At 43.3% G+C, this 16,920-nt stretch overlaps 1 protein-coding gene across 3 annotated transcripts in view; it reads left to right on the forward strand.

The window, feature by feature from the left end:
- Positions 1-16,920, forward strand: part of PTPRG (protein tyrosine phosphatase receptor type G) — a 750,651-nt gene that overhangs the window by 594,172 nt on the left and 139,559 nt on the right. For all 3 annotated transcript variants that reach the window (XM_033210299.1, XM_033210300.1, XM_033210301.1), the window contains one exon: positions 15,900-16,057. In XM_033210299.1, the coding sequence (XP_033066190.1) occupies positions 15,900-16,057 (158 nt within the window). The remainder of the gene's footprint in view (positions 1-15,899; positions 16,058-16,920) is intronic.

A 16,920-nucleotide genomic window follows, 5' to 3' on the forward strand; every position in this document is an offset into this window, starting at 1 on the left:
TTTGGAAGCCGAGGCAGGCAGATCACTTGAGCTCAGGAGTTTGAGACCAGCCATGGCAACATGGTGAAACCTTGTCTCTACAAAAAGTAAACAAAATTAGCCAGGCATGGTGGCACCCACCTGTAGTCCCAGCTATTTTGGGGACTGAGGTGGGTGGATCACTTGAGCCCAGGAAGCAGAGGTTCAGTCAGCCAAGATTGTGCCACTGCACTCTAGTCAGGGTGACAGAGCGAAACCTGGTCTTCAAAAAAAGAAGACATGTGGCTGGCCGCAGTGGCTCATGCCTGTAACTCCAACACTGTGGGCAGGCGAGGTGGGTGGATTGCTTCAGGTCAGGAGTTTGAGACCAGCCTGGCTAACATGGCGAAACCCCACCTCTACTAAAAAAAATACAAAAATTAGCTGAGTCTGGTGGTATGGGCCTATAATCCCAGCTACTTGGGAGGCCTGATGCATGAGAATCGCTTGATCCCTGGAGGTCGAGGCTGCAGTGAGTCAAGTTTGCACCACTGCACTCCAGCCTGGGTGACAGAGCAAGACTCTGTCTGAAAAATAAAAGAAGAAGACATGTGGGCAAGAATGTGTGTAGTGGTGTTTTTCCTAATTACCCAAACCTGGTAATGCCTCAGGTGCCCATCATTAGCAGGCTGAGTAAAGATGACCTGGTGCGGTCATAGAATAGAACATTTCACCATGATGGGAAGGAATGGCCCACTCAACAATATGGGTGCATCGGAGATTGGTCAAGTTAAGCAAGGGAAGCAAGATTCTGAAGAAAACATTGTGGGCCGGGCGCGGTGGCTCAAGCCTGTAATCCCAGCACTTTGGGAGGCCGAGACGGGCGGATCACGAGGTCAGGAGATCGAGACCATCCTGGCTAACATGGTGAAACCCCGTCTCTACTAAAAATACAAAAAACTAGCCGGGCGACGTGGCGGGCGCCTGTAGTCCCAGCTACTCGGGAGGCTGAGGCAGGAGAATGGCGTGAACCCAGGAGGCGGAGCTTGCAGTGAGCTGAGATCCGGCCACTGCACTCCAGCCTGGGCGGCAGAGCGAGACTCCGTCTCAAAAAAAAAAAAAAAAAAAAAAAAGAAAACATTGTGCATTCCCAAAGATAAACTTCAAAACATGAGAAAACCTAACCTTTATTGCTTCGGAGTGCATATGTAGGTGTTAAAACTAATAGGAAACTCAAGTGATTATTTCAAAATGAGGATGGTGGTGACTTCCTGGGGGTGGATGAGAGAGTGACAAGGGGCTGGCCGGGTAGGGGGAGGCAAAGTCTTCTCGTGTTCTGAGTGTTGATCACACACCCACACACCAGGGCTCACTTCAGGATCATTTTTCAACAGTACATTGAGGTTTTGCACACCTTTCTGCATGGGTGTTATATTTCACAATCAAAGAAGACAATGATTAACATTAGAAAGGAAGAGATTCAGACATTGCTTTCCTCTGGGACACATCAAATTCCAAGCGGCCTCGCAACAAGCAAAGGAGAGTGACAGCACTTTTTAAAAAAACTTTTTACCATAACTACCCCTGACAGGCTGTGTGTTCTCTCCACAAATTGATTACAGGCCAGTGAAAGAACTGTGCCTGCTTGGAATTATATCATTAAGAGGTGACTCTGAAAACAAATATCTCCTTGTGGAGATTAGAAACAGGAAATCAGAAACAAAGGGGATGGGGTGTCAAGTGACAAGTTTAAAGACAAAGGGTGCCTCACTGCTGCTGTGCCGGGGCATGCTTGCTCTGTCTGCTTAGCCCAGCAGGCATCACTACATACTCCAGAAACCCTCTGAGATACAACCACCGCGGTCCCCATCATATAGAAAGGCAAGCAAAGTGTCAGAGGCTGGGCGACTTGCCCCAGGGTCACATCAGGAGAAGTGACCCAGCCCAGAGTCTAACCAAGGTCTTCCTGACTTCAGACTGGCTCTCCTGACTCCAGGTCTTCTCCCGCAGATCCCTATGAGGCTCCCCACCTACCTTTTTCCATCTTGATTGAAACTCATCATATGGGTTTTGTTGAAGGGGCAAGTGAAGACATACTGAACAGGACCATAATCTGTCACTGTCACTCTGACACCATTGTGACTATCCCTGTGGTCCAAAAGCTCGAAATAAGCCATCTGAGGCCAAGTGGCTGAAGTTGCTGAAAATATCTTTTGTGGACTTTGGAAGAAGAGGACAAATGCTAGAACAAGAGACTTTTGGGAAAAATGAATCCTGAGGCAGAAACGTCATTATAATCCAGTAGCAAGAAAATGGAGCAGAACTGAGTTGCTGTGAGGGGTTCTTGCCTGTTTTTGTGTGTGTGAACCGCCAAGCTCCCTGAATCATAGCATCCACCCATCCTTCCATCAACTGACTGCCTAACGTGCTGAGGGTAAAATGAACAAGATTTCCCTTGTCCTTGGAAAAATTTTAGTCTCATGAAGAATTTTACTTTTTTTTTTTTTTTTTTTGCCCTTGACTTTATTGGTGCAAAGACTAATATTACTTGTGTGCAGAGTAATCTCACGTTGAACCTTTGGAAAGAACTTTATTAAAAGTCTCCATTATGGAATACTTTTAAAGAAATGGAATTTTGTTGTTTTTCACTTGAAGTTGGACTCTTAGGAACACAACTGAACGAGATTTCTAGAGCAGTACTTCAGAATTCAGGCTGGCCTGGGTTTGAATTCTGGCTCTCCAACTTGGGAGCTGTGTGACCCCAGAACAAATTACTGAACCTCTCTGTCCCCGAGTTTCTGCCTTGTAAAGTGAGGATAATGAAAGTGCTTATCTCATGAGTATTATCGCTAAATGCGTTCAGACAGGGACAACATGGGGAAGAAGGCATGCCTGGTATGTGTTTAGCACCCTCTAAATCAGTGATCAGCAAGCTCTAATCTGGAGACCAAATCCAGCCCACTGCTTGTTTCTGTAAAGTTTCATTGGAACACAGCTGCACTCATTTGTTTACATATCATCTATGGCTACTTTTGCACAACAATGGCAAACTTGAGTAGTCGTGACAGACACACTGGCCTGCACCGCCTTATGTATTTAATCTCTGGCCCTTTAAAGAAAATGTTTGTCAGTCCTACCTCATCTAAACGGTAGCTATTACAGCAGCTCTACTAATAGTGTTGCCTTCACCCAGTAATTTGTTTATGTTGGGACAATGTAAATACCCACTCAGGTCATTACTTACCACTTGCTAGGCTTTACAGAGATTTCAGTTTCCATTTTGCTGATATCATCACATTTCAACTGAATTAATGAGGGTTCTGTTTTAATGTTTAACTTAAAGAAATCCTCCAAATTATTTTCTCCTTTTTGAACGGGAAAACGAATGCTGTATTTTAATCTATAGCTCACTGATCGTTTTGAACATCCTAACATGCGACAAAGTTTCCCGTTTGAAGTTTGTGTTTCCAGCATTTAATTACATGGAACTTTCCTGAAATGTGCTATAAATATGCAGCGCCCTGAACTTCGCTAATTGGCTCATGTCTATTAAGGATCTAGAAAGGACTGATGCTTATCAGAACATGTTTGATCTCAAAATCTTCTAGCAACAGGCACACTTAAGCCATTTCCACCACTTCCTGGATTTCAGTGCATCAAAACCACCACCATAGATGTAAGCTATTTCCACTTCTTTTCTTAGCCAGGAAATGGGATGCTGTGCGACTTCTGTTTTATCACTAATAGTATTGTTAACAATAATGTTAAGATGTAAAAAGACTTCAAAAGTGATTCCTTTTAGAATAGGTTTGAATTTGAGGCCAGTTCTCATTCAGCCTGCCTTGTTTGTCAATATTTTATCATTTGAACAGGATTATGGAAATCCAGGGAAATGCCCTTTTCCTGCTTGTTTCAGTGGGATGTGAAGAGCAAAGAGAGCTCTTAAAAAGATACCTCCATTTGCCTACTGCAAAAGTGCCTGCTAAAGTGCTTGCGACTACCGTGTGTAATTTTCTTACCCTGCTCGCATGCTCTATGTATGTTACCTCGGTGTAGGAGAGACAGACACTATTGCATAGTGGGTTTGAAATCCAGTTGTGTTACAACCTGAACAAATCACTTCACCTCTTTGTGGCTCAGTTTTCTCAACTGCATCATGAGGTAATACTAATACCAGTCTTACTGGTTTATCCTGAGGATTCAGTGACTTACTGTACATAACTATGCCTGGCATATGGTAAGCACTCAGTGATAGCTGTCACCACTGCCACCAACTCCCCCCTGCCCATCATCGTCATTATTGTTGTCACTTGTGGAGTTGAATATGGAAACCACGTGATGACAGGAAATAACTGCAGAGTTCTGGGTTCTGCCACCATCACTACCCAGCTAGTAAAATAGGATGCATATTGCTCAGTTTAGTTGGGCCACACAAAATAAAAATGATGAAGATGATGATGATGATGATGATGACGACGATGATTGGAGTAGCCAGTTTCTTTTGAGGTCGGGGAAAAGGTAGTGGACAAAGAACCAGGAAGTGGGTGAAAGGAAAAAGCAGCAGCCTGTCTGCTTCTGTAACTGTTAACCTCTGTCTGTGTACCTAACCCTACCTGGACGTTCTATAAATACAATCTTACTGAATCCCAGTGGCACCACAGTGAGGTAAGAATTCTTAATCCCATTTTATAAATAGGTAAAGTGAGGTTTTAGAGAGACGAGCGAATGTATCCTGGCCATGCAATGGAATAGTGATTTGAACCCAGTTGTGTTAAACTCTGAATCACATTTCTTTCTGCTCTGCTGGGCCAGCTTCTAAGTCCAAGCATTGACTAACTTTCTGATTATTGTCAAAAGCACTTAACTCTTGTATATCTTGGTTTTCCTTTGTGAATTAGGTCATTGACTGAGCATCAAAAGGAAACTAAAAGAATGTACACGTCGTGTCAGTTATGGCCACCAGAACCCTGTAGGGGAGAAAGGCAATCAATGAAACTGTTCAATGATAATATTGGGTTTTTGTCACTGTATGACTCTATATAATTTAAATGTCATGTTCATTTCCTTAATTGTTGACAAGACTGCAATCTTTATGTGCTTTCTCTTTGGAAATATTAATGTCAACATACATTTCATTTAAACATCAACCCTTAAATCAAAATGCTGCCCTTGGTCAACTGAAACCTCTAATAAAGTTGGAGGAGGCTAGATGTCTTTGAACCCAGTGAGGTGGCTGTTTCATGACCTTGGATTGCTCTTCTCCGGGTGCTTGAAGATAGGGATCTGATTAATAAGGTGGGCTCTCTCCCTCCCAGGCCACCTGGTTCAGACCCCACAGCACTAATTATTCATGCCATAGTATAGGCCCCTGGGATTTTCTCTGGACTGTGCCTGTAGGGAAGGCCATGAGGCATGCATTTAATCCTCTGCCTGCTGATAGAGTGTTTTATAGGCAAAAGTAAATTCCACACCTCCACCACTGCATGGAGTTGACCCTGTTCATGCTCACATGTATTGCCTGTTGCTTTTTTAAAAAAAATACCCTGCCCTCATATAGGAGTGCAGGGGTTGGCAAAATTTCTCTGTAAGGGGACTGATAGCAAGTATTTTAAGTTTCGTCAGCCATATATTCTCTGTTGTAACTACTCAGCTCTGCAGTGGTAGCCTGAAAGCAGCCATAGACAATGCATAAACAAATGAGCATGGCTATGTACCAACAGAACTTCATTTACAAAAGTAGACACTAGGCCAGATTTGGCCCATGTACCATAGTTTGCCCACTTTTGACTTGGAGATACATCGTGACTTAGTTTGGTCAATTTCTTTTCGCCATGTATAAAGGACCTACTTTATAAAGTGCTGCATTGGGTGCTGGGGATAAGGCCAGGAGGCATGGTCTTGCTGTAACAGAGCCTACAACCTGTCAAAGAGACTATGTTAGCCAATTACACAGACTGAGACTCAGGTCTTAACAACCTGTGACCTTGGGTAAGTTCTCAGCCCTCACTAGGATGTGGATTCCTACTTCACAGGGTTATGAAGCTTCACTTAGAGAAAGGCTACACCAGGGCCTGGCACCCAGTTTTTGAACCATAAGTGTGAACTGGGAAAAGGAGGCAAACTGAGACAAATTCCACAGTGTGGAATGGAGTCTTGGGTTGCAGGCCAGTGAAGGGTAAACTGAGGCTAGAGAACCCAGTTAGTGTAAACAGATGAGAGTCAGTGCTGCTGCTACCTGGCCCTATGCGCACCTTTACTGTGCTCACATAAAACAATAAGCTCTGGACCTGGCTTCTACTAGACTCAGAAAGTTGACGGAGCCCTTTGTTGTGAGTCCTACTGAATAATGTCAGTATCTTAGTTAATCAATTCTGCGACTCTCATGTCTTCATATTTTAACAACTCTAAAATTGGGATGCATCTTTGAGTTCATATCAAATCATTGTTTGATTAGCAACATGTAACCTTTACTAGTGGTATTGGAATAGTGATGCATCTTACGATTGAAGATGACTTAGAGATGAGGAAGACAGTATCTAGGACTTATTGGTTTTTTAAAATATATCAACTGCTACTGTGCTTGCTTATTTGTTTCTTCATTCTCTTTTCACATAATTATTAGGCACCTACTGTGTTCTGGGGAAGTGTTTTAGCTGTTGGATATATGTACAGGCAAGGTCTTTGCTCTTGTGGAATAATCAAGCTGTTGCAGGAGACAGTAAACAAAGGAATGCTGGAAAGGAAATGAAGGTGTGATGCAGAAGGTTAATAGCAGGCTGGGCGTGGTGGCTCATACCTGTAATCCTAACACTTTGGGAGGCTGAGGCGGGCAGATTGCCTGCGGTAAGGAGTTCAAGACCAGCCTGACTAACATGGTGAAACCCCGTCTCTACTAAAAGCACAAAAAAATTAGCCAGGCGTGGTGGAGTCCCAGCTACTCGGGAGGCTGAGGCGGGAGAATCGCTTCAACTCGGGAGGCAGAGGTTGCAGTGAGCCGAGATCGTGCCACTGCACTCCAGCCTAGGTGACAGAACGAGACTCCGTCTCAAAAATAAATAAAATAAATAAATATATAAATAACAGAGAAAACATACTGAGATGAGGGGCTCAGGCAGTGGCATTTGAGCCCAGACATGAAGGATGAAAAGGAATCATCTCTATGGAGGGTGGTGGGAGGGGAAGCATTCCAGGCAGAGGGAACAGCAAGGTGAGGAGGCAGGTAGGTGGTCAGCAAGGGAGAGAGAGGAAAATACAGGCTGCAGAGGTAGACAGGTCATGTAGGGCCCTATGGCCACCATGAGGAGTTTGGATTTTACTCTAAATGAAGCAAGAAGCCACTGGAAAAGTTTAAGCTGGGCAGTGTCAGGATTGGTTTTACATTTAAAAACGTAAAAGAGGCTGGGTGTGGGGACCACGCCTGTAATCCTAGCACTTTGGGAGGCTGAGGCAGACAGATTGCCTGAGCTGACTCAGGAGTTTGAGACCAGCCTGGGCAACATGGTGAAACCCTGTCTCTGCTAAAAATACAAAAAATTAGCCAGGCGTGGTGGTTCGCCTGTAGTGCCAGCTCCTCAGGAGGCTGAGACACACAATCACTTGAACTCAGAATGTGGAGGTGGCAGTGAGCTGAGGTCACGCCACTGCGCTCCAGCCTGGGGGACAGAGCAAGACTCCGTCTCCACAAAAAGTAAAATGAAAAGCTAAAAGAGTTGCCTAGTCTTCAGTGAGATTTCCTCACTGGATCCTGCAGATGAGGACCCCAGAGCCCAGGGATCCAGAATGAGGGTGGTAGAAAGATGGGTGTGGGGAGATCCAGATACCCTTCCCATGTCACATACGGTGCGGCTGTGGTCCAGCCTCTTTCCTTGTAAACCTTGTTTTCCTCTCATGTATAAGATGAAAAACTAGTGTCTTTGAGACCTCAATTTTCCCATCACCCAATCATAACTTCAGTCTTATGCCTATTCCTTAAAATCATTTACTGTGAAGCCTTGCAGATGGCCCTACTTTGCTAACAGGACAGCCCCATTCCCACGCTGTCATTCCCGTTTCATCCTCCTTATTGATGACAGAACGATGACATGCTTTGATAATCAACACCCCGCTATAGAGAGCAAGTATTTTTGCTTGTATTTGGATCATAAAATTAACTCCCTCTGGGCTCCCCCTAGGGAGGCCTCTGCTATCATCTTTTTTTTTTTTTGGAGGCAGAGTCTCACTCTGTCGCCCAAGCTGGAGTGCAATGGTGCGATCTTGGCTCACTGCAACCTCCGCCTACCCAGTTCAAACGATTTTCCTGCCCCAGCCTCCCGACTAGCTGGGACTACAGGAGCACGCCACCATACCTGGCTAATTTTTGTATCTTTAGATGGAGTTTGCCATGTTGGCCAGGGTGGTCTCAAACTCCTGACCTCAGGTGACCCGCCCACCTTGGCCTCCCACAGAGTACTGGGAATACAGGCATGAGCCACTGTGCCCGGCCGTCTTTGTTCTAATCTAATACCTTCTCACCTCCCTGCTGCCTTCTGGATTCTCACCCTCAGACTCTTTATTTCCTCCCAACTTGCCATTTCTCACCCCTGTGTTTGGCAGGCCCTCCTGTCACACCTAAGACTCCTCCCAGGTTACACACTACATTCATGGCCGGTCTAGACTTAACCCAGAGCTGCTGATTCCATGTCTAGTGTTTTACTCAGTTGTGTCACCTCTTCACAGTTCTGAGTGTAATTATCAATTGCACTTACCCAACAGCTGATTTTTTTCCCCCTCAAACCTGGGAAGTTTTGGACTGTTGATCTTTTCCTTCTGTTTTCCCTCCTGCTTACTTCACTCCAACCATTTCTCTATAAACCAGGCAGAGTCCCTCTGCACTGACTTTTCTCCCTTCCCGGAGTGTTCTTCTCCCCATGTAGCCACGTCGCTCACTTCCTCACTGCCTTCAGGCTTTCAATCAAATGTTTCCTTCTCAATGATCCTGCCCTTGAAATTGCTATCTGCAAAACAGTGGTCAGGGTAGACCTCATTTAGAAATGGTGATTCAAATATGACCAAGTTACTAACAGCTGCAGAATATTTGGTCCAAAACCAGCCATGAATGGAGTAATGAAGAAATGTTCTGGACAGAGTGAAAAGCCCATGCAAAGGCCCTGGGGCAGTGCGCTCATGGGACAGCAAGGCGGCCAATGTGGCTATACCTAAAAATCAGAAAGTAGAAGTGAACAAGGCTGCACAGGATGTAGGAACCCTTTGATACAGTCCTTGTAGAAAGTGGCTAGTCAGGTGTGGTCCTGAGACCAGCAGCATCTGTTTTATTAAAAATATAGAATCTCAGCTCTCACCCCAGATCTACTGGATCAGAATCTGCATTTTAACAAGCTTCCCAGATGATTTGCATGCACATTGAAGTTTGAGTGGCACTGTCATAAATCACCTTTCATTTCTAATGACTTAATGCCCAGTTCTTTCCACTATCCACTCCTTCCTTCCCTCCTTACATAACACCAAGCAGAGGCTAGCACTGCCCCAGTGATCTTAGGCATTTAAGGAAAAGTTAATTGCTTTTCCTCTTAAAAAAAAAAAAAAAAAAAAAAATGTTGTGGGAAACCCTGAAGAAACCAAATAATCATTGGGCTAAAAACAGAAGCTTGGGCTTTCATATACTTTCCTAAAATTAATTGGTCCTTTGTTTAGGGAATGCTTCAGGTTTTCTTCCCCTAGAAACTACCACATCCTGTCCAAATACCTTCCAGTCTTCCAGTGTAATACATTGTTTATTGGGGTGTGTGTGAGTGGGTATTCAGTGCACTTCCACAGTTCCCGATGACTGCACAGGTCTCTTCTATACATTGATTGTTCATCATATTTTATAAAGAGCCTTCTTTTTTTCCTATATAACCAAAGCATTGAAACTATTAGGCTATGAACACACCAAGAAATGCAATCAATCAGCTGATTATCATCTAATGTTTTAATGATCACATTTTTAATCCAATTATACATGTTTGAATCTTTCAAATTTTCTTTAATTAAAAATTGCCTCCTGGCACTGCTATCAGAAATAAGAAATTGAACAGAATCAGCCAGATATAATTTAATGTTGAAAGGAAACTGTAAGGTTAACTGGGCTGCACTGGGCTTAATGGTTGACCATGACTTTAAAGCCCTCATACAGAATTTCCTAATTGATAAGAAAAATTTAATCATCTTCAGCTATAAACCTTTTGCATTCAAATAAGGTATTTCTTTTTCCAAATAAACCTCCCCTAACTGATTATTCATATTGTCATTCAGAATACTTAAAAGTGAAAGAAAGGGTTGGGTGAAATGTAGACTACTTAATACAGTGTGTATTTAATATAAAAGTCATACATTATTCATTTTTGCAATTTGAATAACTTTGAATTTAGCATCCCTGTTCCTCATCTTTTTCTTTGATGAACAATTAATTATTAAAATATAATATTGTCTGCATATAGCACCCGGGATCCTTGAAAGTGGACTACAAGATTCATTTCTTTTCAATTCTTTTATCTAGTAATGCACAGTACCTGCCTATTAGGGTATAATGGAATGAATGGTGGTATAAATAGTTTTTCAAATATTTTTCTCAACTAGTAAGTGGCTGGGACAGGAATGTTTTGAATTCAAATGACTAATTATAATAAAAGTTGAAGACAGAATGCACTGATCAGGATGGGCATAGAGTCACACTGCCCTTTTATAGCAAGACTTATTTAACAGGCACTTATGCATGCTTACTGTGTCGAGCGCTCCCCTAAGCCCTCACCTGATGTTAACTCATTTGATTCATACTGAGAACCTCCTTATAATGTCAGTGTTATTATCCCGTTTTACAGATGAGGAAACAGTTACACAAAGGTTAAATAACTCTTCTAAAGTCAAACCTTTAAGTAGACTGGTTAGGATTCATATCCGGGGGACCTAGCTCTAGCACTTCTCCCCATTTTATGATATCTACATGTATTAAGATTTTATTAGCCAGGCGTATGGGCTCACAGCTGTAATTTCAGCACTTTGGGAGGCTGGGGCAGGAGGATTGCTTGAGGCCAGAAGTTTGAGACCAGCTTGGGCAACACAGCCCAAGAACCTCATGTCTACTAGTTTTTTGTTTTGTTTTTTTTTTTTTTAATTAGGCAGGTATGCTGGTACAAGCCTGTAGTCCTAGCTACTCAGGAAGCTGAGAGGGGAGGACTGCTTGAGCTCAGGAGTTCAAGGCTGCAGTACCACCACAGCCTAGTCAACAGAGTGAGAATCTGTCTCTGATTTATACAAAGAAAAAAAGAGATTTTATAAATAGAAAAGTTTACGTTTTCAGCTGAAAAGTGCTTCATTTCTTCTTCCCAGTGGCTATACTCAGGAACCACCAGTCTTGAGTCTGGCCAGTTGAGCCCCCATGGCTTAAGCTGGCATCAGTGGACAGTACTAGAAATACAGAGCTACCATTTCTAAAATTGATTCTAATTTGTAATTAAGCATTGCGAGCACCCCATTTATCAGTAGAGCACTATCTGTGGGACTGAGCAGGCAATGAAATTTTCAGAAAGATCGCTGCAAACTGATGTTCAACTTGAACTGAGACGGGGAGAAAAGAGCGAATTCTGTAATATATTGTTCGTGTTAATTCTGTAATGCATTGTCATTTAGTAATGGGGGCACCTGAACATATAGCATAATTCCCCCCACCTCACAAGTCAGGCTATGGGTATCAAGATGACTTTCTAATATTTGGGAATCTTTTCCCACCCCCAACGCTTGTGTTAAAATAGGGGCAGGCAGAATACGACCGAAGGCCAAATCCATTCTACTCTCTGTTTTTGTATGGCCCCTGAGCTAAGAATGGTTTTTACATTCAATCCCTACTTAAGTGAAATGTTATTACCCTAAAAAGGAATCGTATTATTCTCATTAGGTAGACATATATTTTGAAAATTGTTCTCAGTTATTAATTGCATTTCAAATACAGTTAATAAGGTTGTGAAAGTTTGCTTATTATTTAAGTACCTACATAACATCTTCAAATTCACCTCTTGGCCTGCGAAACCTAAAATATTTACCTTTAGTACTTTACTGAAAACTGTTGCTCATTCCTAGCTTAAAACCCAAAATGAGCCAGCCTGTACCTCTGCTGGGCTTATGCTCAGCCACATGCTTGCCTTGTTAAATCTGGGCTTACAGTGGGCCAGGAACTATGCGAAGCCCCTTTTGTCTGTTAACTTGCTTAATTGTCACAGCAACCCTGAGAGTAAATATTCTCATTATTCCCATTTTACAGATGATGGAAATAGCTCAGAGAGGTTAAGGCCTTCGCCTAAGGTCACACAGCCATCAAATGTCAGTTAATTCAAAGCCCATGCTAGACTACTCATGCTGATGGACAATATATCTAACATGGTATGCCTTTAAGGGCACGAGTAGTAATCCAGTTTAAAAAAAAAAAAAGATATGCACAAAGCATTAAAGAAAGTAAATGACAAAACATTGGTAGCTTAGAGGAATAATAGTAGTAAAAGTAATAACAATTAGAGTAAGAATAATATGTATCACGTATGCGATGTTTACTGTGTTCTGAGCTCTTTCTGAACCCCTTTCTTGTATTGACTTATTTATAATCTTCACTACTGTAGCCTAAGAAGGTTTCATAACTTGCCTAAGCTCACACAGCTGACAGCGGAGTTGGGATTTGAACCTGGGCAGGCTGAAAATCTGCTCTCCTCAGCCACCCTTGAAGAAATGCACCAGTGCTGGGGGTGCTGATGCAGGCAGTGGTTAGATCTCAGTTTTCAGCACTGAACGATGTTTCCTGCTCTCCAGGCATACTGTTTCAGATTCCCTGAATAAAGAGTCCCGTGTGAGTCTCTGTATTCTTCACGTTTTTGACCTTGTGTCTGTTACATCACCCTGGTCTTCTATTTACCCAGCTCTAAAGTCAAAGAATTGGACTACATGGATGGTTTTCAAAGTGTCCCTGGGTCCCCTACTCAGCTTCAGCCACCAGGGCTGACTTAACTATTTGAGTTGCTGGGCTCTTGGGCAAGATTTTGTTTGAAGAGACCATTCTTTGGCCTCCAAAGCCACTGAACTAAGCCGCTGAACTGTCCAAGTCCCTTCCAGATCACACAGCCCTAAGATTCAATGGCAGCAATCGTGGTGGAATGAATAAGCAGTGAAGCCAGGCCCTCCTCCCCTGTCCCTTGTACCGGGTCTACCCACCTTGCCACCGATCTGACTGCACGTGCTGATCAATAAAAGCCAGAACTTGCCTCTGAAGCCCTGGTGTTGGTCAAGAACAGAGAGGCCTTTTTGAGTTTGCAGCAGGGGTCACACGCATTTTCCATCATGCCTGCTCAATCCATAAGCCCATTAGAGAACTTACGTAAGAGCTCGGCCCTGTCCAGTGTTCCCCCTTTGAAATCTAATCTCCTCCTGTTGGTGTGGCAGGTGCTTTTGCTTTATCTTTTGATGCTCTTTAAAGCCGTGGCCTCTCCCTAGAGTGTGTTTAGATGGGGACCTGGCTGCCAGGGGTGTGCCGGGGTTGTCTTGTCACTTCCTGTCAGCATCCCGCATGCTTAACTGCAACCCTAATGTTGGATTGGGCCCCGAGGGGAAAACTCTTCTGATTCTCTAGCTATTCGGCCTGGATCCCTTGATCCTAAGGCAGGTTGGTGTGCTGCGGTGTGACCCCAGGTTCACCTACAACATGAGGGAGACATGAAGGTGGCAGTTTTGCAGTTGGTGGTGCCAAGCCCTACCCACCCCTCTATCACTTGAGGCTTTGTGTTGACTATTTACACAGCCCAGGAAGCTCAGGGGCAGCAAGCAAAGGCCAAAATATTTTCTTCTCCTGGCCAAACCAGTCCCCGCCAAGCATGCTTGCAGAGATTTCCCCTGCCATTAGGCTGCTGGTAACCAGGTTTAAATTAAAGCCCAGACTTGCCAGTGGGCGGAGGGGCAATTCCGTTATTTCTAGCCTTTTGTACAACAGAAATTGTTTTTGTAATTTTGATTATAGAGCCCTATGATTTGAAGAGTTTTGCATTTATTGGTTAATACTAAATTTTTCTTTTAGAAAAACACGAATTGAACACCTGAGAATCAGCCAAGGTTTCTGAGCCTCACGAATAACTGCTGTTACTCTGCTGTTCACTAGTGCTTGGGCTTGGTTATTTAACTTCTCTGTGCCTTGATTTCCACACCTGTAAAAAGAGTATTAGAAAGCACATACTTCATAGAGTTGTGAACTCAGAGAGCATAGTGATGTGAATAATAAAATCCTGGATTCTAAACCCAGCTACCTGTTTCTGCATCCCAGCTCTGCAAACTGGGGATGATAATAGGACTAACTTCTTGGAGTTATTTTAAGCATTAAATAAATGTATCCTTACAAAGCTGTTAGAACAGGGCCTGTTGCATATAGGAAGTGCTGTTTAAGTGTTTGCAACATGTAAATACTCAGAATAGTGCCTGGCATATAGGTGAAGCTAAATCAATGTTAAGTCTTTTTCAACTAATCTTTTCCAAAAGGCAATTGCAATTTTAATTATAATATAGCTGATTTCTGTTGGGTGTTTGCATTATGCCCTAGTTACACAGACTTCTCGCGTCTGGGGATGCACGGTTGCCCAAATGCCTGCACTAGTTGTTCTGCATAAAATTGAGAAGAGGAAGGAAGGAGGGGAGGTATGAGGCTTGGGAATAATATTCCTGTAGGTACAGGTGTGTCTATGAGGTCACCTGGAACCCTGTTCCCAGGGCCCATGGTGGAAGCCATGAAGGAGCTAAGGGACCTCATGAGCAGAACTCCAGTAGTCTTATTGCATCTCTAACAGGGAAGAGGAAAGAATCCCAGATGTAAATTCAAGACTAGATGTCTGGAGATGTATGTAGAGACTAGAACCTTCTCTGACTCATGAAAGAAGCTACATAGTTTCCTGGGTGTACTTGGGAGAATTACAAGACATTTTCCTCATCTTCTCTGCGACACTGTTCCTTCCTGTCCCGGAGCCTTTGCTCATGCTGTTTCTACTGCTTACAATGTTTTTCTTCACCTTGTTTGCCCCTACCCTTGCTTTTTCACAGAGCTAACCTCAGTGCCTTCTTTCGCTGAGTCAGAGTTGTGTGGCGTCTCTGGTGTCAAGACATCTGGATTCACATCCTGGCTTTGCTTCTTAGGAGCTGTGTGACCTTGAGCAGACACTAACCCATTACATGCCTTGCTTTCCTCATAGATTAATCATATTTTCATTATTGGGTCTGAACTTAAATGTCATTTCTTCTGTTTAAGGGAAGACACCTCCATGTTTGTAAAAAGAATGCTGGTTCCTGGGGCCATTCTTTTTAAGTTTCTCGTTGTGTCTTGGTTGGACTTCACTTTGATTTGGAAAGGACTTGGGTGAAACCGTAATGAAATGTAGCCAGCTTTGGAACTGCATGTTACTGGTGGCTTACAGTTTTCTTTTCATAATGAGTCTCTCTATGTGTCCCAAAGTTTGTTGCACTGATTATCAGTCTGTTCATAGATAATTGGAGAACAGTTCTATGATGAAACAAGATTGGGGAGGGGTGGGTTAAACAAAGTCAAGCCCATTTCTTTTCTGCAAGACTTCTCAGAGACTTGAGTATGCTAGAGTGTTTTGTCTATTTCCTGGGGAAGGGGGAGGGACTTTAATGTGGCCCAACCATGTTCATCATGGAACCTGTTTTTTACTGAAATATACTGTTGTGCTGGTGTCCTCAGAACACACCCTGGGAAATGCTGCTTTGTTTACTGAGGCCCTCCCACCACCAAATGCTAGTGCTTCTCAGGATATAAACAAACATAAGGCTTGTGATGTGGCACCAGCATGCCGAGGGTGTTGACTGTCTGCGGCGTGGAATGGCATGACTTACCATTGTGCTTTTCTTTTCCCTTTTTCCCCTAACAGAGAAGGAGACCTTTCTGGATCCTTTCGTCCTCCGGGACCTCCTGCCTGCATCCCTGGGCAGCTATTATCGGTACACAGGTTCCTTGACCACACCACCGTGTAGCGAAATAGTGGAGTGGATAGTCTTCCGGAGACCCGTCCCTATCTCTTACCATCAGGTAGATATTCTCCCTCAAGTGGGGCTTCTGTGTTTACTTGCTTTGTATTGACTTAACAATCCAGCATGGCTAGAGTATACCAGTAAGGAATTTGTTCTTGATCTTGTGCACGTCATTGATTCCTGTAGTCTTTCCCACAAACATGTTTCTGAACCCAAGAACTGTAAGCTATGGAACGTGGTTTCTTAGCCGCAAATGAAATTAACTCACTAAAGAGAATTGCAGGCAGGAAATCTGAGTATTGTTTAAGTATTCAATCTTGAGGAGGTAATAATAGCTATCCTCGCTGATGATGACCTTTTGTGCCAGAAACTCTTCTAAGCTCTTTATAAATGTTCACCAATTTCATCTTCATGAACAGCACACTTGTGAGGTAGATGCTATTGATACCCCCATTCTACAGTCTTAACGAGGAATGTGCTGTGCACACCCCATTTTATAGAGGAGATCGAGCCACACAGAAGGTTACTTGCCCACAATCACACAACTGGTAACCATGCCATGGTGTCTGATTCCAAAGATCATGCTCTGACCACTAAGCCTACCCACAGTTCAGAAAAGAAAGAGATTTGTGGACATGGAGAAATGAAATAAAACATACCATTCAGTGAGTTCTTTCTGTGTGCTATGCGCTTTACTCAGCACTTTACACATGTCAACTTAATCAGTGGCAACACAAATATAGAGAGATGGGTATTCACATAGAACATCGTGGCATGGAGAGATTGGGTAACATGCCCAAAGATTCATGGTTAATGAATGATGAAACCAAAAACTAAGCCTGAGTTTGCCTGATTCCAAAACCCATGTTTCTGACCACTATACTGTATTGCTTCCTTCTGAGTGTGGCCTGGGCACATTTC

This window comes from Trachypithecus francoisi, unplaced genomic scaffold (assembly GCF_009764315.1).
Source record: "Trachypithecus francoisi isolate TF-2019V2 unplaced genomic scaffold, Tfra_2.0 Lachesis_group0, whole genome shotgun sequence".
In the NCBI taxonomy this organism is placed as follows: Eukaryota; Metazoa; Chordata; class Mammalia; order Primates; family Cercopithecidae; genus Trachypithecus; species Trachypithecus francoisi.